Here is a 24,489-nt window from a genome sequence, read left to right on the forward strand (position 1 = left end):
GCCCACCGCAGCTTTCTCACTGAAGGCTCTCTCTCTCTGTCCCCCGCACCCGCAGACCCTCCTGTACACGAACCTGATCCCCCCCAATCCGTCGCCAATCCGCTTCTCACCTCCCCCACCCCCCGAAAAGACCAAAGCCGATCGTTCCCGAACCAGAGCCTCTCAGTCAAACCATCTTCTCTCCTCCAACCAGCTTCCCCGCCGGCCCCCTCCCTCCCTCCCCTGTCCCCTCCCTCCTCTCCCGGATCCTCCCTCTCCTCTCCCCTCCCCCTGCGGCGCTGCCGCTCGCCTGCCGCGGTGTCCTGGCAGGGTGTCGAGGTGTGTCGGCGGGCGGGGTGTCGCAGGGCGTGTCACGAGGTGACTCGGGGAGGGCTGAGGACCGAGGGAGGGAGCGACGAAGGGCGTGCGGGGCCGTCGCTCCGCGCACCCCTCCCCCCGCCGCAGTCGGCAGGCCTTTCCCGGGAGAAGATGGCGGATCGGGCGGAGATGTTTTCTCTTTCCACCTTTCACTCGCTTTCGCCGCCAGGCTGCAGGTACGCACTCTGGCGCCCCGGGCCTTGGCAGGCCCTTATCTCCTCGCAGCCCCCGCCGCGACCCAGTCCCCAGCCTCCTCCGACCCGGCCCTGCCACCCCACCCCCATCGCCTTTGGGGACCCAAGCCCCAGTCCCCTCTCTGTTCCTAAGGCCTCTGACTTCTGCTGCCCATCCTCCTTCCCTTCAGGGCCTCTATTTTTGTCCTACCCTCATCCCCCTTCTCCAGCCCTAATGACCGCCCCCCCTCCGCCCCATATCCCGCTGGGATCTAGTGCCGCACCCAGCCGGGGCAGCTGACCCTTCAAGGGTGGAGGACCCGGGCTGAGCCTCTGAGGGGCAGCCTGTCTGGGCAGGACCCTGAGCCACCTTCTGTGCTTGGCAGTGCCCTTTTGGCCTTGTTGGGCCTGTCTTCGGTAAAGGCCTGGCTTGGCCTGTAGGGCTCAGGGAGGGAGAGAGTTGAAATCAAGCCTGGAGCCCTTGGGGGAAGGGCCTGAGATGGGGAGGGTTGGATATCTGGGTGTAGACCTGCCTTGGGCAGGAGGGGGGAGACAAAGTGGCTAGTAGACTCTGCTCCCAGAGCAGGCCTACCTGCCCCCCCCCCCCACCGCTGCTGCAGCTTCAGCTCCCCCTCCCCCACTCTGCTCAGCCTGACTCCCCTGGGGCTGAAGCTGTGACCCAGAGGGCCCTGGAGCAGGGAGGAGAGGCTGCTGGCTCTCAGAGAGGAGGAGCGGGCGGAGGATCGAAGGGCCAAGTGGCTCCTCTGGGCTGGTCACAGCTCAGATTGTGGGGGGAATCCGTTGAAGAGCAGAGCTTGGGGTTCAAGGTGATGGCAGGATGTGGTTCTGGGAGTTGGGTTTTCTGGGAGACCATGGGGCCTAGCAGCTGGGGGTCCCTCCTTAGGGCCAGCATCTAGGCAGGGAGGGAATCCAGGGTTGGTGGCTCTCTAGGGAGCCCTGTCCTTGCTCTCTGACCCTGGTCCCCTCTCCCAGGCCTCCCCAGGACATAAGCCTGGAAGAATTTGATGATGAGGACCTGTCTGAGATCACCGATGACTGTGGCCTGGGCCTCAGCTATGACTCGGACCACTGCGAGAAGGTGGGGAAGGGGCTGGGGGAATGGAACCCTTTCAAGGGAGAACCTCACTTTGGCTCTGCTTAATGTTCACTTGGAGTTTTAGGGTGGGTCTGAGCTCAGCCTTGAATGAAGAAATCCTCTGATTGCCCCCTCCCTTTGGGCCTCCTGGCCCAGGGTCTTCCTTGATATCAAACCTCTCTTTTTCTCAGACCGTATGCCCTCCACACAGGGCTGTCCCCAGCATTCCTCGCCTGGCTCCTGTCACTGGGCTAACGTGGGGGAGGAGAGGCATGCCTTCTGTCCTCAGACCACTTTTTAGGAAGACCCTGCCCCTTCCTGCTGCCATCTCAGCTGTCTCCTTCCCAGCCCTGTCCCCACCTCTCAAGCTTCCTCTGCCTTATGTCTCCACCCCTGATATCTTTTCTTCCCCCATCTCCTGCTTCTTCTCCACCCCCTCCCTGTCTCTCCATGTTTCTGTTTTCATTCATTCAAGAACATTTCTGAGGAACTGCCATGTGGCAAGTGCTGGGGGCTTCCAGGTGTGTGGAAGGAGAACAGGACAAGAGTGGCCCTTGCCCTTGGGAGCTTATAACTCAGTAGGGGAGAAAGACATGTCAGAGGCCATGGCTGGCTGCCTGAATATCAAAGACTCGGTCCCAATGGGAGGACACTAGGTGCAATGAGAGGGGAGGGAACCCAGTAGAGACTGAGGTCTTCAGGAAGTCTTTCCAGGGGAAATGGCACACAACCTTGCCCTTAGGGAAGACTGGATGGAGCTGGGCAGATACAGGAGGTAGGGAATGGAGGAGAGGGGTTGCTGGCAAAGTGATTAAGTGTGTCAAAGACCCTGAGGTTGGTGCAAGCTTGGTTAATCCTGGGTTGTCTTCATGCATTCCAATTAGCATCTATAGGCTAAGTCCTGTTCTTAGGGTAGGATCTATCAGTACACAATAGGACATGGCCCTGCCCTGGTGGGGCTTGCAGCTTGGTGGGCACAGCAATTGTGAATTGGGTTAAAATGCCATGAAGGAAGGAGTGCTGGTGTCAAATGTGATGGGGTTTGGAGATAACATGAAGGTGGCAGGTGGATTGGGGCCACTCTGAGAATTCACTTAAGCTTAGGAGTTTGGGCTCTTACCAAGAACTGGAGTGATCCTTTTGTATCTTAAGCAGATTTTTAAAGAAGATTTTTTATTTATTCGCTTGAGAGAGACAGAGCGAATGAGAACATGAGCAGGGGGGATGGGCAGAGGGAACGGGAGAAGCAGACTCCCCGCTGAGCTGAGAGCCTGGGACCCTGGGATCATGACCCTAGCTGAAGGAGACGCTTAACTGACTGAACCACCCAGACGCCCCTTAAGCAGATTTTTAAAAAAATTGCTCAGTTGATGGGGAGCAGAGTGAACGAGTCTTCTCTCCCTTAACTTATAGCTTTCTGCTTTCCCCTTTCCTGGCACCTGGAATCCCAAGTCACTGTTGAGCTCTGGCCCAGCTCTGCCTGTCCCTCCTTCTTGCAGGACAGTCTCTCCCTGGGACGTTCGGAGCAGCCACACCCGATCTGCTCCTTCCAGGATGATTTCCAGGAGTTTGAGATGATCGATGACAATGAAGAGGAGGAGGAGGAGGAGGAAGAGGAGGAGGAGGAGGAAGAGGAGGAGGAGGAAGAGGAGGAAGGAGAAGGGGAGGGCAAGGAGGGAGGAGGCCCTGGTTCAGAGGCCCCTGCCCCAGAGGCCCTGATCCCTTCCCCCTCCCTGGAGGAACCCCACAAGAACCGGCCCACCACTCTCCACCTGACTACGCTGGGAGCCCAGGTGAGCATCCAGACCCACCCACAACATCCTGGAGTTAACCTGGGTTTTTAGCATCTGGGACTCTGCTCCCCATGGCAGCCTGTCCTACCACTGAAACCTGGAGACCCCCATCAGCGTTACTTTCTTACTGCTCCCCCACCCACCCCCAGGACTCCCTGAACAACAATGGAGGCTTTGCCCCAGCGCCTCCAGCTTCCTGGCAGGAGACAGTGCTGTGCTCTCCTCCGCAGGAGCCCCTCAGAGGTGAGCAGGGTGGTGGTGCTGGTGGTGGGGTCACAGGAGGCAAGGGAGAGAAGAGGAAGGGAGCCAAGTGGGCTTGCTGACACATACCCCTGCTCTGCAGAGTCACCCGCCTCCCTCCAGCCCACAGACGCGAGCCCGTGCGGGGCACAGTCGCCTGTGCTCCCGGGTTGCGATTGTGAAGGGAACCCACCGGCCGCGGGCCCCCCTGCGCCCTGTGGAGCCTCGCCCTCCTCAGATCCTGGCATCGAGGCTGACCTGGGAAGCCGCTCCAGCGGGGGCCGAGGGGGCCGGCGCAGCAGCCAGGAGCTGTCCTCGCCAGGCTCCGACTCGGAGGACGCAGGGGGCGCGCGCCTGGGGCGCATGATTTCGTCCATCTCAGAGACCGAGCTGGAGCTGAGCAGCGACGGCGGCAGCAGCAGCAGCAGTGGCCGCTCCTCGCACCTCACCAACTCCATCGAGGAGGCCTCATCGCCTACCTCCGAGCCGGAGCCCGAGCCTGAGGCCCCATGTGAGCCCCCGCGTCGCCCCGCCTTCCTGCCCGTGGGCCCCGACGACACCAACAGCGAGTACGAGTCAGGGTCCGAGTCTGAGCCAGACCTCAGCGAGGACGCCGACTCGCCCTGGCTGCTCAGCAACCTCGTGAGCCGCATGATCTCCGAGGGCTCCTCACCCATCCGCTGCCCCGGCCAGTGCCTGTCTCCCGCGTCGCGTCCTTCCGGGGAGCCCTCGTCGCCCGCGGGTGGGACCACGGAGGCCCCTGAGGCGGCTGCAGGGCCAGGCGGCGTGGAGCTGGTGGACATGGAGACGCTGTGCGGGCCACCGCCCCCCGCGCCCTCTGCACCTCGGCCTGGCCCCGCCCAGCCCGGGCCCTGCCTCTTCCTCAGCAACCCCACGCGCGACACCATCACGCCGCTGTGGGCCGCTCCAGGCCGCAGCGCCCGTCCGGCCCGCGCCTGTTCCGCCGCCTGCTCAGAGGAGGACGATGAGGATGAAGAGGAGGAGGAGGATGCTGATGACAAGGTGGGGCCCCCTGGCGGCAGGGGCGTGGGCCCCGCTGCACCGCTGGACGCCTCGCTGGTGTATGACGCGGTCAAGTACACGCTGGTGGTGGACGAGCACACGCAGTTGGAGCTGGTAAGCCTGCGGCGCTGCGCTGGCCTGGGCGAGGACAGCTCGGAGGACAGCGGTGGCGAGGCCAGCGAGGAAGAGACGGCGGCCACACTTCTGGGTGGTGGTCAGGGCCCGGAGGATGCCTCCCCAGACAGCCCTGACCTCACCTTCTCTAAGAAGTTCCTCAATGTCTTTGTCAACAGCACATCTCGTTCTTCCAGTGAGTGGGAAGTGGGGAAAGGGGGAAGGTCCCTGGGGAACAGGCAGTTCCCTAGAGCCCCTAGGGCAGCCTGAGGGTCTCAGGGTGGTCAGGGCTAGGCACTGCCCTCTTACCCAGGACATGTGCCTGGAGCTTTCCCCAGGTCCCCAACAGGGTGGGGAGTGGAATGGGTAGGGCTGCTCTGCCTCCAGCCCCTGATGGGCTGGTTCTCCCTGCCCCCAGGCTCAGGACAACCTACACCAGACTGCTGGGGGGGCAGGGGGGAGGAACTTGGCCAGGCCTTCAAGTACTTTCCTTCTCCTGCCTCTGAGTCTCTGTCTTTCCCTGTCTCTGTGTCTCAGGCACGGAGTCCTTTGGTCTTTTTTCCTGCTTGGTCAATGGGGAGGAGAAAGAGCAAACCCATCGGGCTGTCTTCAGGTACAGCCTTTCTCCTGCTTGCTGTCAGTGACCCCCAACCTCGGTCTACAGACACTATGGGACCTGGGTGGACACCACCCACTGGGTCCTGCCCCGCCCCCCAGTGATCTCCCACCTCTGACCTGCTCACAGGTTCATCCCTCGCCATCCGGATGAGCTGGAGCTGGATGTGGATGACCCGGTGTTGGTGGAGGCTGAGGAGGATGATTTCTGGTTCCGTGGCTTCAACATGCGCACAGGGGAGCGTGGGGTCTTCCCCGCCTTCTACGCCCATGCGGTGCCCGGCCCCGCCAAGGACCTGCTGGGTGAGGTCCCATCCCCAAGCGGTAGCTTGTCACCCAGCCTGCGCCACCCCCTCCGCCTGCTCTAGGCCCCTTATGACACCCCCCTCCCCCCAGGGAGCAAGCGGAGTCCCTGCTGGGTGGAGCGCTTCGACGTGCAGTTCCTGGGCTCTGTAGAGGTACCCTGTCACCAGGGCAATGGCATCCTGTGTGCAGCCATGCAGAAGGTCAGTCTGGAGTCAGTGGTCCACCTCCCCCATAGGCTGGCCCAGCCTCTGGAGGCCCCAGGCCTCTGGCCACAGAGGGTTCAGACGGTGCCTTGGGAGCCTCAGGGGGCAGGGATCCCAGCTCTGATTCAGAGGCCTGGGCAGACCAGCCTAGGGCAGAGCTTGGCAGGTCTGTCCCTCCATCTAACCCTCAGTCTGACTCGGCCTGCTCTGCCCTCTCTGCCCTAGTTCCAGCCTTGCAGGTTTATTGGATATAGTGGGGCCTCCACCTTCCCGCCGGCCCCTCCTTTCCTTCATTCCGTCCTCTTTTTGTCTGTAAATCAAGACCAATTTTCACAGATCCTTTCCTGGGAGTCATTTTCTCTTTCATTCACTTGGTAGACATTTAGTGAGCCTGCCCATCTACTGGTCCTGTGGTTGAGTGGGAAAGCAGCAGAGAAACAGGACAGCCTGTGGCTGAGAACTCCCATCCAGCCCACAGGGATGGGCAGTGAGGAGGCTGGGGTGGGGGTGGGGGGGCCTTGGTCCTATCTGGAGGAACAGAAGGAAGTGGCAGGCTTAGGGCAGAGAGGTGACCAGCTGGTCCTGAGCCTGAGGAATGGCTAAGACCACCAGCTCTCATCTTCTAGAGTCAGTGCCAAGAGTCTTCATCCATAATGTAAAATGTTGCACCAAGGGGAGAGAAAGACACCCTTCTAGGCCCTTGAGATCGTCTCTCCCCCAACTTCTTCCCCAGATTGCTACTGCCCGGAAGCTGACCGTCCACCTGCGTCCTCCTGCCTCCTGTGACCTTGAGATTTCCCTTCGGGGGGTCAAGCTGAGTCTAAGCGGAGGACCTGAGGTGGGAGTGCAGGGGCCTGAGGCACAGGGGCGGCTAGGGCTGGGTTAAGGCAGGAGGGTCTGCTGGAGGGATGTCTGGCCGGGGTGGCAGAAGCGGCCCCCGACCTGCATCTAACTCAGCATGCTCGGCCACCTCTGCTCCAGTTCCAGCATTGCAGTCACTTCTTCCAGATGAAGAACATCTCCTTCTGTGGCTGCCATCCCCGCAACAGCTGGTGAGAGCCTTACCCTCCTGAGTCCCCACAAACCCGGAGGGTTGCCTAGATACAATCCCCATCCCCCACCACGCTGACTGCCCCACCTGCACCCACATAGCACCCACTCTGCACTGGGCTCGGGAGCCTTGGATCAAACAAGCTCTCATCTGGTCTGGGTGAGGAAACAGACATAGACAAGTGAGTGCTAGAAGCATCTATCGGTCTGCTGGATATCTGTATGGGGCTCCAGTGAGCAGACCTGTAGAGAGGTGGGTGAGTTCTCCTGGGACTCAGGAAGGGACTGAAGACCACTCTGTAAGCCTTGGAAGACAAGTAAGTAATGGGGTGGGTCTTGGCAGGGAGCCAGTTGAGCTAAGGCTGTGGGTGAGGGGCACTAGGTGTCTTGGGGAGCAGCTAGGATGAGGCTGGAGGGACACTAGGAGTACCTGGGACTCTGTCAGAGAGCTTGTACCTAATCCCATTTGCAGTGGTGTCATGGTGTGTCTCAGTTTGGCAAGCTGGCTCTGGCTGCTGTCCAGATGGACGGACCCAGATGTCGTGCAGGAGGCCAGGTGCTGCTGAGGTAATGCAGGTGCAGTGTCCTGGAGGCATTTAGGAGGTGGGACAGGCAGGGCCTGGACTGAGTGGTTATAGAGGCTGGCCTAGAGGGAGGATCAAAGGTGATGTGCCTCCTGGGTGATGGACATAGAGTGACCCCCACACTGAGAGAAGGAGCGTGGAGTGAGTGGGCCTGACATGCTGGAGACGTGGCATTCAATCGCAGATGCACTGAGATCAGATTGGTTATTTGTGACATGGGTCTGGAGTGTGGGAGGGAGACGTGGAAGGAGAGAATCATTTGGGAGCAGGTGGGTCACGGTGGCCAAGGTGAACGAGATAGGCAGGCAGAGCGAGAAAGGACAGGAGGGAAGGGAGTGAGACAGCCAGTGTTGTAACCAGCTGGGGGGAGCCACAGGCTTCCTGCCCAGCCAGACTCCTGCCCGGTGTCCTTGATGGTCCCGGTGTCCTTGATGAAGGAAACAGGATGTAACCAAAAAGACAGGGCCAACCAGAGACTCGAAAAGACTTGATGGGGTGTTGGAGGAAGCAGGTCCTCAAGGGCAGGTGAGGGTAGGAAGAACACAGTGGAACTGGGGCTGAGGCTTGTGATAGATCTTGAGTCCAGCATATAAGTCATTTGGACACTTTTGTGGTAAAGAGGATGATAAGAAGGGCTCTTTCCGCTGTCTGGGGGATGGTGTCAACCCTCAGCGGCTCAGAGCCCAGTCTGAGGAGGGAGATACTGCTTTGCAGGCTGCAGACCAAATAGCAGGCAGCGCTGGCACCGCGAGGACTGGTCTGCACGGAGGCCTGCACCTGGAGGGATGGTGGGCTCAGAATTGCGCTGCCAAGGGGGAAAACAAGCTTGATTTCTCAACACAAGGAGACCGCCCAAACTCAGGCCTAGACACCTGAGCATGGACCCAAGTGCAAGCCCATGAGAGAAAGATGGTCAGACCAGTGGATCAGGGTGGAGGGGAGGCGGTCGGGGGGGGTGGGGCGGGTACCAAGGGGCTACTGTCCTGGCCCAGACCTTCCTAGTACTTGTTACTTCAGAACTCAACCCCGTCTGTCCCGGTAAGGAGGCACCAATGAATTAGTGTTAGGTGAACCCTTAACTCGTGTCCTCATTTCCTTGAGAAGGAGGCAGGAGACAAGGAATGTGCTGGACATGCTGTACCTGGATGAGGTTGGCGTGTGTGGCCTATAAGATCACAGACTGCTACAGACTAGCTGTGTGTCCTTGGGCAAGCTTCTGACCACCTCTGGGCCTTGTCTCCATCCTCTAGAGACAATAGATCAGGGCACCTACCTCCCAGGGCTGTTGTGAGGGGTATGTGGGTTTAATAGTAGAAGGTGCTGTTGTGCTTGGGTCTCGGTAAGCGACCTCCAAGTGTTGGTGACTATAAAGTGATTCTTTGACCACGGTGTTTGAGACAAGTTTGTTCATGGACAACATGAGCACATTGTCTTGGCAATGACACTGCCGTGTGGATTCCCATCTGGTGGAACCACAAAACCCCAATCCAGTCTGATGTGGATTGGATTAGCCGCTGTGAGTCTCGAGCCTCAGGCTGCAGGGCTCTGACAGGCCCTCCCTCTGGACAAAGTTTTCATGTCTTAGAGGAACCGAACAGGGCAGATTCAGGAAAGGTCTGAATGAGACAGAGTTGGGGCAGTGACTAAAAATTCATGACAGAGCCAGGGTGGGAGGTTTCTCTCCATGAAGAGGGTTTCACAGATTGGGGGCCGATGCCAAGCCCCAACTCAGAGCTCAGATAATAGCTGTAAAGTTTGCAGGACCAGAGGTGGGGCTGGGCAGGCTCGGGTGACTCACATCTAGAAGGCAGGAAGGAGGCCCTGCACTATGGCCTAGGGGCAAGCTCTGGGTGGGGGGCCCACCCCTGTCCTGGAGAAATTCACACAGGTCGCTCATTCCTCGTAGGTACCTCGCACTGTGCTTGGACTAGAACCCAAAAAGGCACCTTCAAATCTTGAATTCGTGTGACCCACACGTTTTTCTCATCCCGTACTCTCTTCCCGAGCCCTCTGTTTCTGACTCTTGTCTCCGGATCCCTGGGGAGGGAGGGGCTAAGGTGTGGGTCTGTGCTCTGATACCCCTCCACATCAACCCCCCTGCAGCTATTTTGGCTTCATCACCAAACACCCTCTGCTGAGCCGCTTTGCCTGCCACGTCTTTGTCTCCCAGGAGTCCATGAGGCCCGTGGCCCAGAGTGTGGGGTAAGTGGGGTGGGGAGTGCCCAGGTGGGAGAGCAGGGCTCGGAAGACGGGCAGGGAGGTGAGGTCTGGGGGTGGAGAGTTTGGGCAGCAGTGAGGGGGGAGGTCAGATGAGAAACAACAGGTGGAGAGTCGGAAGTGGGTGGAAAGCAAATTTGAAGACGGGACAGGAGCCCGGGGGGAGGGTATTTGGGATGGAAGTGACACGGTTCCCTGTGCTTGTGATCTTCCCTGTGCTTGTGATCACCGAGCCAGAGAGCTGAGGAATGGGGTCTGGGGATGACGGGCAGGCCCAGGTGGGTGAGGAGGGAGAACCGCGGGCGGCCCGGAGCGGCTGGTAGATTACTCCCTTTCCCCCAGCCGCGCCTTCCTGGAGTACTACCAGGAGCACCTGGAGTATGCCTGCCCCACAGAGGACATCTACCTGGAGTAGCTGCTCGCCGCTCCCCGGCTGCGGGGGCAGCTGGGGCTGGGCGTGTCTCCAGAAGCCGCCGTGGCTTTGGCAAGAACTGGATTGGGGGGCACGTGGGAACTGATATCCAGGGAGTTTCCTCCTTGCTCCCCAGGGGCCGCAGGAGAGAGGGGTCCTCTCCACTTTCCCTCCGATCCGTTCTTTCTGTCACCCTCTTCCGCCCCTTGACCTCATCCTATCTCCTTGTTTCTGTCTCTGCCCCTCTCTGTGCCTGCAAACTCTCGCCCTCTGCTCTTTACTTGGGGTCAGAACCGGGAGGGTTGTAGAGGAAGGCGAGTCTCTAGGTGACTGGTGGCACCAGGCTCCCAGGCGATCCCCTCCTGCCCCTCCCCTGTGATTTATAAAGGAATTTTAATTTTTATAGTGAATCTCAAGGGATTATCCCATCCTGACCACAGGGACAAAGAGAGGGACCTCCCCATACTGCCCCACATGGAGCTCAGGGGGAAGCAGGGAGGGGTTCCCCAGAAGGGTCCTGGGGGAGATTAGGAGTAGCTCTTGATGCTTACCCCGAGCCCCCAGATGCTAGGAGGAGGGTGCCTACCCTGGCCCTGGCCACACCAGCGTCCGCTTTGCCGCTGCAAACACTCCCCGCAGTCTAGCACCTCAATAAACTCTCTGCTTGGTGTGACACTGGCTGTTTCTGGGGGGGCCCAAGTAGGGGGTTGGGGGTCCAGGAGCTGCCCATGGCAGTGGGGACCACGACTCCAGGGTGATGGAACCGTGAGAAGATTCACCCCTTCAGTGCTCTCTGAAATCATGCCACGGGCGCCCTGGGGATTCTCCCCAGATGCACTTGATTGGCAGGGAACTGAGGCCAGAGAGAAAGGGCAGTGGTCACCTTAAGTGTGTTCCTTCCACTTGCACCAGAGCTCCCGGCTGGGGGGCCAGTAGGGCTCAGATCAGCGTGTGTGGGCGCTCATGGGTGTGTATGCACGCTTGTGAGTGTGTGTGTGAGAATGCAGGGGTCAGTCTGCTCAGATCTTAAAATTGGCATTTAAAAAATTCTCCACAAAAAGCCAGAAGAGAGGAGGCGGCTATTTTTCACTATGCCTTTAGGTGGTTGTAGATGCTATCTTCCAGGGAAAGGGCTTTCCTGGCCCCGGGGCCCCAGGTGAGCCCCAGCTCTCGGGTGCTGAGGTCAGCATGGTAGGCAGGGCCTTTCTGAGGGTGGGTCTGGGCCCTCCCGGCAGAGCCCGGGACCACTGCAGCCCAGGGAAGACCACAAGTAAAGGTTATGAAATGTGAGCAAAGGGAAGGACACATTCACTACATATGAATTTAAAACTACTATCTATAAAAATCACATGCCTCTACTCAAATTAAGAGTCAATAAATGGCCCAGACCTTTGGCATGTGGACACCCCACCAACTGAACGAGGACCCAGACCAGTCTCAGCAGATGCGTAGCTCGTAAACCAGCACACCGGAACATTCCAACTCCACCGTCAAGAAGACAAAGTCGAACGTCTATGAGAAGACTTTCCTACTGATTAAAGCTGTAAAGAGGCAGAGAGCCCTTGATGTGTCTGTTTGAGACTTGCACCCCTCTGCACCTGGGCAGGGAGCATGCCCCTCAGACCCTTCTGGCTGCATCACCGTGGGGACCCACCGCCCACCCACCTGCTCCCTCTGCTCTTCCTTCACTGGGTCAGGTGGGAATTCTCCATGCCCTCTCACTGCCCTCATCCATCCCAGGAAAGCACGGCATGCCTGCCTACACGTCTACCTCAGCTCCTCCACCTCTCCCCATTTTTCTGAATCGTTAACCTTTCCCCCCAGCTCGTCCTTTAGGACAGCTGTTGGATATGCTTGAGTACCTTTTCCGTCTCAGTAGGACCCTTCTCAGACAGCACACCTTCCTTCTACCTCTTTGACCTTTCCTGCACCTCCCTCTCATCCCCTTTCCCGCTGCTCCTTCGATCTCAGGGTTTTCTCTAGCTTAGCTGTCTTGCAGACCCCATCCCTGGCTCCATCCTGGGTTCTCCTCCCTGGCTTCTTCCCTCAGACTCAACGCCTTCCCTGAGCCAGACCACTTGGCTCAGCTGTGTGCGTGTGCATTCACTCACCAACCCCAGCTGACCACTCCTTTAACCAGTCAGTGGACTGGTGCTTTGCAAAGTGCCGAAAATGTAATGACCTTAATGAGGGCACTGAGGTGCAGAGGGCCTGAACACATCAGCAGGGGCCACGGACACTTCAAACTCACATGAGCATTTCCCTACCTGCTCCTGTTCAGCTGTGTTCTGGGTTTTATGTTTTTTTCTCTGGCGCCTGAACCTGAGTTGCCCTAGACCCCCATTGCTGCCACCTTCGCCCCAACCCGGTCACTGCTAAGTCTGCCCCTTCACACCCCCCCCCCCACTTCTCCCTGGATCAAACCACCTTGAATTTCCTCCTATGTCTTTGTGCATCAAAAGCCTCCTCCAGGCTCCCTGCCTCAACCTGCATCTGTGAACCCATCTGCCCCTGCAACCAAATGAGCTTTTAAACAGAAACCCAAGCAGGCACTCTCCCTCTTAAACTCTGCAGTGGCTCCCTATAGAAACAACTGCCCTGTCCTTCCCCCTCTCAAGCACCCCCTCCCTCCATCCCATTTCTGCCCCTAGAACCTCTGAGCTTCCTGTGGGCATCCGCTGTCCTCTGTATGTTGCTGGGTGATCTGTCCTCCTCCTGGGTGCTGGGGGGGCCGGAGCCTTGGAGTTGGGTGGTGTCTCCCCTGCCTAACCCTCTGGCAGAGTCTGTGGAAGATGAGTCCAAGAGACCAGGGGCGCGGCGGATGCCCCCTCTCCTCCTGGAGCCTGGTGCAGTGCTTGGTGCGCATGCTGAAGCCCTGACCCTCCCTGTGGGAGTGAGCAAGCCTCTAATATCAGGACTCTGACCTCTGGGAACCTGGCTAAGGATAGCACCCTAAATTAAAACCTCTGTACACATTCTTGTTTAAAACATTGAAAGCATATAAATAATCTAAATTTTGACCAACTAAAGGTATATTTAGTTAATTGAAATAGTGGGCAGATATGAAAAAAAGTAATATGGAAAATAGTTGTGCTATTATGGGAAAACAAATATGCAGAACCTATGCGAGAAACTAGGTGTTGAAAAAGAGTGAACTTGAAGAAGGCTAACAGTCTCTGTTTCTCTTCCTGTTTTCCTGCACAAACATGTCTTCATTGTTTCAGGTATTATAGGTGCTTATTAGAGACCCCCAAATGCAAATAGAAGCATCCACAGAAAAACTAAAAATAAAAAAACAAAGACATTACTTAAATGCAAGCAAAAAAGGGTATTTGACCACAATAGAAGAACCCATCTTAGGACTCTGATGAGGCGTCCACAAACTTGCCCTCCAGACAGGCTGAGAACAGTGCTCTGGCAAGTCAGTACTCATTACCATTTTTATAAACACTATACAAAATAGAATTTTTCTTTTTAAAGTATTACTTTTCCATTATAAAGAGCCCATGGTCATTATGGAAATTGTGGAAGCTGCAGAAAATAGAAGGAAGGAAAAAAAAAAGTTCTTATATCAATTCAAAGACAACTCTTGCTGATATTTTGGTGTATTTTTTTTCCCAGTCTTTCTCTATATGGGTTTTTATTTTATTTTGTTTGTGACCAGAGAGAGATCGGGGGACCCAATGAGGAATTTAAGGCAATTTAAGGCCCCTTTAATCAAAGCAAAGTAGCCCACGTCACTGTGAAATGAGCTGTGTGCAATGGAAGATGGTCTTCGCACATGAGTCTCTAGTTATGAAACAGACCAACAAATACATGACTCAGAAATGTTTGAGCAGCAAGAAAAAGGAGGAAAACATAGATCTGAAAATAAACAATAAGGTACAACAAACACGGGATTCTATATTCTACGTATAGAGAACACCACTCTTTTTGGATGTCAATGAAAATATTTCAACAATAGATCGTGTAGTAGGTGTGACTCAAAGCATCCAGCTCTAAGAGAAAACCCCAGGGAGGTGGGTCTGATCAATCAGGATAGGGGGAGTCAAGCCTGGCTTGGCTGCTACAAGGCTACTTGGAGGACAACAGGCTCCTTCCCTTGGTCCTGTGACCTGGGTGCTTGGCCTTTGTCCTCATGACTGCCTGAGGGCTGCTGTATCTTCCAGCATTGTGCTCAATTTCGGGCAGGAGGAAGAGCAAGGGCAAAGGGGCAGGCAGCTGGTCTTGCAAAAGCCCCACAGAATGCTGTAGTGAGGAGTGGGTAGGAGAGAGGCAGTGGGGGAGGAAAAGCCAGTGTGAAGTCCAAACTCAAGGCCTCCCTGAACCATTACCGGAGGATGAGTAACAGGAACATTTACCTGCTGGCTCCTGGCCCCCATAGGTGGAGGGCTGCCCCAGGAGTGTGCACCTTCTGCCCTTCAGAGCCGCTCATAGGCAGGCTGAGAGCAGAGTGAAGGAGCAAGTCCTCTTAGGATCGCCCAGCCAGCCACAGCAGAGGTCAGAAGTTCTGCCTCCAACTTTGGATTCTTTAAAGCTGAGCAGTGTTTCTGACCTCCTCAAAAGAGGCACAGAGAGCAAAACCCATGACCAGGGAGCATGTGGGAAGACCCTCCTCCACCCCCCAAGCAGGGATCCAAGGCCACCCCCCTAGGATGAGGAAGTAAGTGGCACCCCCTCTGAAGAGGGGATATTAAGGAACACTGTCTTGGTGCTGAACAGAGCAGGGGTACCGGGCTCCTCACCCCTGAAACCACCGCCGTGAGCGGGCCTCACCTGGTTTTCAGGTGTGGACACAGGTGTGGTGGGACCTGTCCAGGTGCGTGTGGGACAGGAGTTGATATATAGCACGGAAGCTCTCCCTGCGTGTGCCCCACCTCCACTGCCTGGGTCATGTTCTGTGGAATTGGCATACAACCCAGCAGACAGGTCCTGTCTCACATCCAGGTTCCTGTCCTGAGGTAGCACCCACTGAATCCAAAGTCAGCTGCACTGAGTACTGCTCCCTCATACCTGTGAATGAAGTCCTTTTATACACAGAACTTGGCAGAGAAGAGGATTAAACAATTTACCCTAAAAGCTGTCTCAGCCATCATTTGAGTTGATGGCAAAAAGGGGAAACCTGGATTTTATTTTTTATTTCCTTTGTGCAGATTTGGAGCAGTTGGCCCCTGGCACATAGGGGTCTGGTGCCTGCCCTGTGCAAAGCCCCACCTCCACAGAACCCCACTCATGCCCAGTGGGCCCATCACTCCTTGGCCTTCATCTACACAGAACATGCTAACCCTGGAGTGCATGACCTGCCTGCACTCTTTTTGGGGCATCCTGCATTAGGTTGACATGCACTTGTGGTCAGCAGAGGGGCATGGAGGAAGCTCCTGGGAAGGGGAGCAGAATGAGCAGGCTCAGCACAACCAGCCACCAGGACCCTGCCCTGTCCTTCCTCAGGGACTCCACGTAGGGACTGGACTGTGCAGCTCACATGGGGAGGTATCCCAAGGTAGGTGACTTGTCCAATCGGGGTAGCAAAGGAGGAGGAGGAGGTCATGCTGTTCAGACACGGCTCCTCCCCAGGCATGCACATCCCCTCCCCACCAAGGGTGGCAGGATGGGCACAAGTGGACCCTCAGGGCTGTGCCTCATGTCTACCCCAAACACAGCACATTACACTGAACCCTCTGGCAGGGACCCACTGAACCTGGATGGCAGGGACCATTCCTCTCCCCGACAGCCCTCATTTGCTGGGATTAGGAGGGTGGGGGTTAGTACTTAATTTCCTTCTGCATCAGTTAGCATTTTGTGGTCACAACCAAACTATAAAAACTGACTCTGGATAACTTTTCTTTTTTTTTTTTAATTTTAGGTTGGTGTATATATAGGAAACCAAATATAATTGGTATAACTTTAAAAAAAATATTTTATTTATTTATTTGACAGAGAGAGCGAGAGAGCACAAGCAGGGGGAGTGGGAGAGGGGGAAGCAGGCTCCCCGTGGAGCAGGGAGCCGATGCGGGTTCTATCCCTCCAGGTCGGAGGAGCGCTGCAGTTTCCACCGGGCATTGGGTGTTCCCTGGGGAGGGCAGGCTCTGGGCACCACGTTGTTACAGTATTTGCAAAGTGATGTGGAGAGGTTTCTGCTCTTGTTGTGGAGTCTTGGGCCAGGCCACCCCCCCAACTGCTCTCTCCAGGGCCCGACTTTCCTGTCGGCTCAAATGGCACCTCAGACCCCTCTTTCTCCCTTGGGTCCCTTTCTTCTGAGACCACTTGAAGAGAGAGACTCAGCTCTCCCTCCTTGCTGTGGGGGGTGTGGGGCTGCCAGGAAAATGCAGTTTGTGCTGGGGGGGACGTCACACCTTGCCCCTGTGGCTGTGACCACTCAGAGGGGGGACCTGCACACACAAGCCGAGGAGGCTGAGGGCGAGGCATAAGTAAAGGCAGACCTCCCTCTGTTACTGCGAGCCCTGCACCAGGCCTGAGGTCGAGGAGGTGACAGGACACATCAGACCCTGAAAGGCAGGGTCAGGGTGCAACAAGGTAAAGCCATGATTGAAACGTGATTTGCACGAGCACAGAGAACTCAGCCTGGGAGTGCAGGCATCGCCTGGGCTGCTCTAACAAGTACACGGTTCAGGGAAGAGGCAGATAAGCATTATTCCATGGAAACATCCCCTTTGCTCCCCCTTCTGGTCACTTGGGGGACAGACGAGCCCGTGAGCAAGGCGGGGGGGTGCTGGAGGGGGAGGGGTGGTCTCTCTGCAGGTGCGGCCCCTCTGCCTGCCACTCTTCCTTCCTAATGCACCTGAAGGGAAGCAGCAGCGCCAGTGTGCGTGTTCTGTCCATTCCAAACCCACAGAGCTCCTCCCAGAGGAGACTGGGCTGCCGGAGGAAGTCGCTCTGTGGGAATGGAAAGCCACCAGTCTGGTGAATGGATGAATCTTAACTCACAGGAAAAGGGGCTGTTTTTTAAATAGACAGCAGCAGAGAAGAAAGGGAAGTGCAGGGACATTGCAGACAGCATCTGGGGCCACGACAAGTGTGTGTGTGTGTGCTGTGTGCACGTCTCTCAGCATGTATGCATGCATGTTTGCAAGTGCGTGTGCACACAAGTGACTGGATGAGGAGCAGCTGAAATGATGAGAGACAAGTATTTCTGCTTCCAAAAGCCCTCACAGCAAAACCAAAAGTGGGTTGAGAGGGTGAGAGAGTCTGCTCCTCTCGCAAGCCTTGGAGGCAGAGGGTGGGTTTCAACACCCCTCCTCAGATCTCAGCCAACGGCGAAGCATCCCTGATGTATTCAATGATTTCTGCACCGCCTCTCCCCCAAAGATCATGCTTTTGGAGGACCTGCACTCTTCCTTTGTGGTATTTGTCAGCGAAATTCTCCTTTCTCTTGAAGGATATAACACACACGTGACAACCTAAGTGTGCAGCTTTATACCCATGTACGGACCATGCTTCCACCCTCCCATCAAGTTAGAGAACATTTGGAGCCCCCATTGTCCCTTCTCAGGCAACAGCCACATGCCTCCGCACCCCCACCCAGGAGCAAGGGGCCCCTAACATGCCGAGGTTCCACCTGTCTGCGATCTCAGGGTTGACGCCCATACCCTTTGCTAGACAAGAAGTGCACGGGAACAGGGATGGGTCCCCCCCGATGATCTGGGCCCCAGCACCATGCACGGCACTTGGTGCCGAGCAAACTTGGCCCGAGGGGGCCTGGAGCAGCCCGTGCCTGGTGCTACGCATGGGTGTCAGCACTGGTGTGGTTCTTGCTGAGTGTTTGGTCTTTGGAGGTCATGCACAGACGGTGTGCCCGCTCCCGCTCCTCAGTCCTCACTCTGGAACCAGGGCACCTTGAGGTGACTGTGTACCCCACTGGAAGAGAGAAGCTGCAGCCTACAGGGGGAGGGCACAGCTCATCTGGGGCCTCCTTATGCCAGCGTCAGTGGCTGCAAGGGTCCCCAAGGAAACCACTGCCCTATGGGGGCAGCCCCAAGGCACAGCAGGATCTGGGGCATGGTCAGTGGAGCCCCTGAGCCAGCCCGGAAGTGACGGAAGAGCCACATGGAGGATCCAGTGAGGGCCTCAGGACACCGCGTCTGACAGCCCAGGCTCTCGCCGGCATTCGCACATATGGTTGCCGTACATCCCATTCACATGTCCCATTCCAGCAAGACTTCTCTGGGCTGAAAGTAACAGGTAACCCACTGGCCGTGACTTAAACAGGTAGGGTTTATTATACTGTGAGCTCTGGAGGTAGGTGACTGGAGACACTGGTTTAGCAGCTGCAGGATGTCTGGTCAGGGGCAGCAAGAGCACCAGCCTCACTGCCCACCGAGGAAGAATGCTGCAGGGGGACCCAAGCGTCCTGGTGGACTGCCACTGACCTTTCACTGACCAGGACTCTTAGTCACGTGCCATTCCTGGACCAATCATTGGATTGGCTTGTGACTGGCTCAGACTGGGTCAGGGAGAGGCTGTACCTGCTAGTCAATGGGCCTCTGCCCAACACTGGAAAAGCGGGGGTCTATTAGTAGGGAAGTGGATGCTGCCCTCGAGCACCCGAGGCAAGCCTGAGGGACCACATGGGGCCTGTGTGGACCTGCCATTAGCACACACACAAGGTGACTGACTACAAGGCCTACACACTGCTGCTGTGGGTACAGATGGGCAGTCAGGAGTCCTCTCTGCAGAGCCACTGACAGAGCACGCTGGCCCCACAGAGGACAGCCAGGCCAGCACGCCAGGGCTGAGGGCTGAGGGCTGCTGGGTGGCAAGGAGGGCAGGTCTCAGAGGGTACAGGGCCTCTAAGGAGTTTGAACTTAATTCTGAGCACCATGGGCAGCCTGCAGAGTTTTGAGCAGGGATGGAACCAACCCTGAGGTATGCCTTTGTCTGCTGGGTGGAGAGGCCAGGAAATGTGTGGGGAGGCGGAAAATGCGGAGCTTTGGAAGGGGCAGAGGCAGAGCTTGGGGAGCTATCTCAGGAGCTTATCTCCCCTTGCTCCCACCTGGAATGTGCTGATCATCACCTGCTTTCAGACAGGTTTCTGCTAAGAGCCCCGGTGCCCTAGTTCTAGTGCCTCCAGGAATGCGTCTTCCAGGGAGGTGCTCCTGGGTGCTCTGCAACTTCAGGGTCTTCTGTCCACCATGCCCTCACACCCACCCCACCCTGTTCCTGGCACACAAAAGCACTTACTATGGCTTCCGTGAAGGGACACGCTCACACTCAGGAACCAAGCTTGCACTAACACACAATCACAGCGGTGGTGGGGCAGCTCCCGAAGCCAGGATGCCTGGGTTCAGATCCCTGCCCAACCTCTTACAGCTGGGTGACCTCAGACAAATCGCTGGATCGCTCCATGCCTCAGTTTCCTCATTTGTAACACAGGTAGAACAGCACCTACCTCGGGGTTATCACAAGGATTAGATGAATTATCACACCTATGAGTACCAGCTGGTGTTATTAGCGTCATCAGGTACAAAGCACCTCCGCACGCCCGCACACAGCAGTGAACCATGCCATGCTTGGGTCGGGCGAGGCGCCCCGGGCTGGCCTGCACCTGTGCTCTCAGGCCTGGGGCTCTGGGCAGTGGCAGCAGGACGGCCGGGGGGTGCAGCCAGGCTGACAGCAGATCTGCAGGGCAGGGTCCTCACCCCGGGCCATCTGGCTGGGGCTGAAGGTCACGGAAGCATCAAACTGGGCCTTGAGGAGCTGAAGTTGCTTCAGCGCCTGCACTGCCTCTGGGGCGACCTCAGCCAAGCCTCCCAGAAGGTTGTAGTTCTCACCAGGGTCCTCAGACAGGTCAAAGAGCAGCGGGGGCTCATGGGCAGTCAGAGGGCTGGAGGCGTGGCAGGCAGGGTCTGGCGTGGTATCGCTGTGGACAGAGCCTGGAGGGGGGGGGCACGTCTGTGCAAAGGGCAAGAAGAGGAGGAGGGCCCGGGCGCTGGGGCTACAAGAAGGTCGGCAGGGCCGGGGTGAGGAAGTTACCCTGGGTGAAGAAGTGAGCTTTGTACTTTCCCCTCCGCACAGCAAAGACCCCATGGACCTCGTCTGGGTAGGCCGAATAGAAGAAGAGAGACTGCCGGGGGCTCTGGGGGCAAAGTCAGGGATCACAGGGTGGGCGGGGGTCCCCCAGCACTTATCTGCATGTACCCGGAGCCATCGGCCTTGTGTCAGGCCCTGGATATGGAGCTGCTCCTTGCCCACCCAGGAGCCCCACTGGCAACACCATTTGGATGCCACTCCACAGAGGCTCTGTGGGCTGGAGCAGGAGAGCCAGGGTCTCAGGGTTGTGAACCCTACCTTGCCTGTGCCCAGCAGCAGGGGGCTGAGGTCAACACCATCCAACGTGACGTTGGGCAGCGGAGCCCCTGTCAGGGCTGCCAGGGTGGGCAGCAGGTCTAGGGAGCTGGCCAGCTCATGGGTCACCCCTGGAGGCAGAAGGCTGTGTGATCACTCCATTGGCCATCAGGGCTGGGGAGGTGGGGCCAGGGGTTCATGAGCGGAGGGCCTGAAGACTGACCAGGAGCGATGTGGCCTGGCCAGAAGGCCAAGGCAGGCTCTCGGACACCTCCCTCAAAGGTGGTTCCCTTTCCACAACGAAGAAGGCCAGAGCAGCCGCCATGGGACATCCTCATGGTCTCAGGCCTGGGACATACAAGGAAGTCGTCAGTGAGGCTCAGGGTGAACTCCGGTGACCCCGCCCCAGAGTTACATGCTGCACACAAAAACGGCCAGCACATGCCTGTCCCCTCTGGGTCCCTCCATGTCCTTGTGACCCCCAGCCTCCCTCATGCCCTACGGGTCACCAGAACATAGCCAGCATCTCTTCAGATACCCTTAGCCCATATGTCCTCGGCCAGTAGTCAGGATGGGAAGATCCCAGTGACCCGCTGGTGAGGCATCAACCAGCATTTCCCCGCCCCCTGCCACAGCAAACCCGTTGTCTGCAGTGAAGATGACCAGCGTCTCTCCAAGCAGCCCCAGGTCCCCCACAGCTGTCATCAGGGCTCCCACAGCTGCATCCAGCTCCATCAGGGAGTCCCCAAATGGCCCTCGGCCTGAGCGCCCAGAGAAGCTCTGCCCACTGAACTGGGGGTAGTGGGTGTGCTGTGGGCAGAGACAGGGGTTAGCGCTGGGTAGGAGTCAAGGGCAGCTTAGGGGACAGGGCCAAGGGCACTCACGTGAGAGGCGTAGTACAGGAAAAATGGCCGGCCCTGGCGCTGGGCATCAGCCATGAGGTCACGGGCGAAAGCCACATAGCGGGCCTCAAGTCCTGGCAGCCAGGGGGGCTGTGCCTCCACGGACAGGTTGGCCAACAGTGGGATAGGGACCAGGCCCTGGTCACAGCTGCCATCACAGGGGGTGGACGGCGGAAAGCAGGTCAGGTTCTGGCAAGGGCCCTGGTGGAGCAGTTCCATTCAGGAGTCTGGGCTGTGGGGTGGGGCTCAAGGGGTCAAGGGGAAGGGGACTGGTGGGAGGTGAGGAGGAGGGTGGCTGAGGGCCCTGGAGGTTCCTACCTGGTCATGGGAGTATGGGATGCCCAGGAATCGATGGAAGCCCTGGTGGGGGGGCAGAAAGGCCCCCTCAGGCCCCACCCCAAGGTGCCACTTGCCAGCTATCCCTGTTAGGTAGCCTCGGGCAGCCAGGACCTCAGCCAGGGTCACCTCCTCCAGGGGCAGGCCCCCTCGGGAGCTGGGCTCCAGAACTCCAGGGTATAGGCCCATCCGAACTGGCAGTCGGCCGGTCAGGAGCGCAGCCCTATAGGACAAGTCACAAGAGTCCGTGAGACAGAGAGAAACTAAGGCTGAAGTGGACACATGGAGAAGGGAAGAGAGGGGAGGAAGACAGAGAAACATGACCTTCTCCAAAGTGACAGAGCATTTGCCTCCCCCATTGGAGCCCAGAGTGAATCTGGGAGACGCTGTTTGGGCTCCCCTGCCTCCTCACTTACCGGGAGGGTGTGCACAGAGACATGGGCACATAGAAGTCGGTGAAGCGCAGCCCCCCTGCAGCCAGCTGGTCCAGGTTAGGGGTGGTGGAGCTGGGGTGCCCATAGGAGCCCAGGTCCCCATAGCCCAGGTCATCAGCAAAGATCAGCACGATGTTAGGTGGGCCAGCAGTGGCCAGGCCTATGGCCAAGGCCAGAGCGAGGGCCCACAGTGCCACCATGGCACACAGCACAGATGGGGCTGGCACAAGAGACCCTTGGGAGGGAAAGCAAACTGGCTCCAACAAGGTCTACCTCAGGGGCTCCAGATCCAAGCACTATCTTCTGCTGAGACCACAGATCCAGGTACTATCCTCCCCTGAGACCCCAAATCCAGGCACCATCCTCCCGAGACCCCAAATCCAGGTACTACCCTCCCCCGAGACCCCAAATCCAGGCACCATCCTCCCGAGACCCCAAATCCAGGTACTACCCTCCCCCGAGACCCCAAATCCAGGCACTATCCTCCCGAGACCCCAGATCCAGACACTACCCTCCTCTAAGACCCCAAATCCAGTCTCTACCTCTCCCCTGAGACCCCAAATCCAGGCACTACCCTCCCCTGAGACCCCAAATCCAGGCACTATCCTCCCGAGACCCCAGATCCAGACACTACCCTCCTCTGAGACCCCAAATCCAGTCTCTACCTCTCCCCTGAGACACCAGACCCAGGCACTACCCCCTTCTTGAGACCCCAGACCCCAACACTCCCCGACCCAGACAACCCCTTCCTGAAGTCCCAGTGGACTTCAGGGGACTTCCGGAGACCCCTGACCCCAACAGAACCCAGGAGACCGTAGCCTGGGATATAACTCCCTGGAGACCGTCGGGGACCAGGACACCTGATTTGGGCGATCTGACCCTCTTCACCTAGAGGTTGGAGCTCAGGCTCGTAGCCAGGGACAGAAGTCACATGACACTGACCCCCGGGTCCGGCGCGGCTGGACGAGGGCAGTACCGGGCCGAGGGCAGTACCGGGCCGAGGAGGGGCGGGTCGGGACAGCGCGTCGCGGTGCCCTCCGCGGGCGCTTCCGCCTCTGCTCCGCCCCGCCCCCGTCCCCGCCCCGCGGTCCCGTGACCCTCCGCGCGCGGCAGCCCGGGGCGGGGCTCGAGGGGGTGGGGCCTCGCGGGGGCGGGGCCTGCTCGGGCGCGGAATGGGTTGGGGTTGGGCTTGGGGTCGGGGTCCGGGGGCCCGGGAGTCCGGGGGTGCGGGGGTGGGGGGGCGCGCGCTCGGTCCCGCTTCGCATCCCGAGGCCGTTGGAGGGGCTGGCGCGGGCCGGGCTGGGCCGGCGCGCGGAGTCGGGCGGGGCCCCCAAACCTCAAGCTGGGAGACTCGGGTCCTTTTGGAAAGGCCCTGAGCGCAAGGGGGTGTTGTGGGCATCATCGCTGGGTGAGCCACGCGGAACGAAGGCCTTGGAACCCACTGACTGCTGGCTTTTCCCCCAACGTTACTTCCGGCGCTTTTCTCAAACACGAGATAGTAAATTCTTTCAAACCCTTTCCCCTCCGTGCACGTGTCTGTGTGTCAATGTGTGTGTGTGTGTGTCAGTGTGCGTGTGTGGTGTGTATTGTGTGTGTATGTCAGTGTGCGTGTGTGATGTGTATTGTGTGTGTATGTGTGTCAGTGTGCGTGTGTGGTGTGTATTGTGCGTGTGGTGTGTGTGTCAGTGTGCGTGTGTGATGTGTATTGTGTGTATGTGTGTCAGTGTGCGTGTGTGGTGTGTATGTGTGTGTGTGGTGTGTATGTGTGTGTGTGGTGTGTATGTGTGTCAGTGTGCGTGTGTGATGTGTAGTGTGTGTGTGTATGTGTCAGTGTGCGTGTGGTGTGTATTGTGTGTGCGTGTGCGGTGTGTCAGTGTGTGTGTGTGTCAGTGTGCGTGTGGTGTGTATGTTGTCAGTGTGCGTGTGTGGTGTGTATGTGTGTCTGTGTGTGTCAGTGTGCGTGTGTGGTGTGTATGTGTCAGTGTGCGTGTGTGATATGTATTGTGTGTGTGTATGTGTCAGTGTGCGTGTGTGATGTGTATTGTGTGTATGTGTGTCAGTGTGCGTGTGGTGTGTATTGTGTGTGCGTGTGTGTGTCTGTGCGTGTGTGATGTGTATTGTGTGTGCGTGTGTGTCAGTGTGCGTGTGTGGTGTGTATTGTGTGTGCGAGTGCGTCAGTGTGCGTGTGTGGTGTGTATTGTGTGTATGTGTGTCAGTGTGTGTGTGTGTCAGTGTGCGTGTGTGGTGTGTATTGTGTGTGTATGTGTCAGTGTGCGTGTGTGATGTGTATTGTGTGTATGTGTGTCAGTGTGCGTGTGTGGTGTGTATGTGT

The 24,489-nt window shown here is 57.7% G+C and overlaps 2 protein-coding genes across 4 annotated transcripts; one reads left to right on the forward strand and one right to left on the reverse strand.

Moving 5' to 3' along the window:
- The first annotated feature begins 250 nt into the window (after nt 1-250).
- MAPK8IP2 (mitogen-activated protein kinase 8 interacting protein 2) lies at nt 251-10,856 on the forward strand. The gene is made up of 12 exons (XM_006735370.3): nt 251-533; nt 1,524-1,629; nt 3,126-3,419; nt 3,569-3,662; nt 3,763-4,992; nt 5,334-5,409; nt 5,542-5,714; nt 5,808-5,917; nt 6,654-6,758; nt 6,902-6,972; nt 9,658-9,756; nt 10,114-10,856. The coding sequence occupies exons 1-12, from the start codon at nt 469-471 to the stop codon at nt 10,184-10,186; spliced, it is 2,496 nt and encodes an 831-aa protein (XP_006735433.1). The 5' UTR covers nt 251-468; the 3' UTR covers nt 10,187-10,856.
- Nucleotides 10,857-19,629: 8,773 nt separating this feature from the next.
- ARSA (arylsulfatase A) lies at nt 19,630-23,229 on the reverse strand. 3 transcript variants are annotated; one of them, XM_031030249.2, is made up of 9 exons: nt 23,100-23,229; nt 22,140-22,392; nt 21,706-21,946; nt 21,370-21,588; nt 21,126-21,295; nt 20,709-20,833; nt 20,489-20,616; nt 20,174-20,276; nt 19,630-20,073 (listed from the first exon to the last, which is right to left on the reverse strand). In XM_031030249.2, exons 2-9 carry the CDS (start codon nt 22,355-22,357, stop codon nt 19,754-19,756), a joined length of 1,524 nt encoding a protein of 507 aa, XP_030886109.2. In that variant the 5' UTR covers nt 22,358-22,392; nt 23,100-23,229; the 3' UTR covers nt 19,630-19,753. The 3 variants fall into 3 exon arrangements, with proteins under 3 accessions (XP_030886109.2, XP_006735432.2, XP_030886108.2); XM_006735369.3 differs by having other exon boundaries at nt 23,046-23,227; XM_031030248.2 differs by having other exon boundaries at nt 23,018-23,227.
- Between the last annotated feature and the right edge of the window lie 1,260 nt (nt 23,230-24,489).

This window comes from Leptonychotes weddellii, chromosome 5 (assembly GCF_054177405.1).
Source record: "Leptonychotes weddellii isolate Sample4059 chromosome 5, ASM5417740v2, whole genome shotgun sequence".
Lineage (NCBI taxonomy): Eukaryota > Metazoa > Chordata > Mammalia > Carnivora > Phocidae > Leptonychotes > Leptonychotes weddellii.

Excerpts from the sequence above, each read along its gene's own strand:
- ARSA (XM_031030249.2), bottom strand. The coding sequence starts at position 22,357 with ATGGTGGCACTGTGGGCCCTCGCTCTGGCCTTGGCCATAGGCCTGGCC. Across the intron at positions 20,617-20,708 it reads GCCAGGCCACATCGCTCCTG|GGGTGACCCATGAGCTGGCC; the intron begins GTCAGTCTTCAG and ends TTCTGCCTCCAG. Across the intron at positions 20,277-20,488 it reads TGCTGCTGGGCACAGGCAAG|AGCCCCCGGCAGTCTCTCTT; the intron begins GTAGGGTTCACA and ends CTTTGCCCCCAG.
- MAPK8IP2 (XM_006735370.3), top strand. The coding sequence starts at position 469 with ATGGCGGATCGGGCGGAGATGTTTTCTCTTTCCACCTTTCACTCGCTT. Across the intron at positions 3,420-3,568 it reads TGACTACGCTGGGAGCCCAG|GACTCCCTGAACAACAATGG; the intron begins GTGAGCATCCAG and ends ACCCACCCCCAG. Across the intron at positions 6,973-9,657 it reads TGCCATCCCCGCAACAGCTG|CTATTTTGGCTTCATCACCA; the intron begins GTGAGAGCCTTA and ends ACCCCCCTGCAG.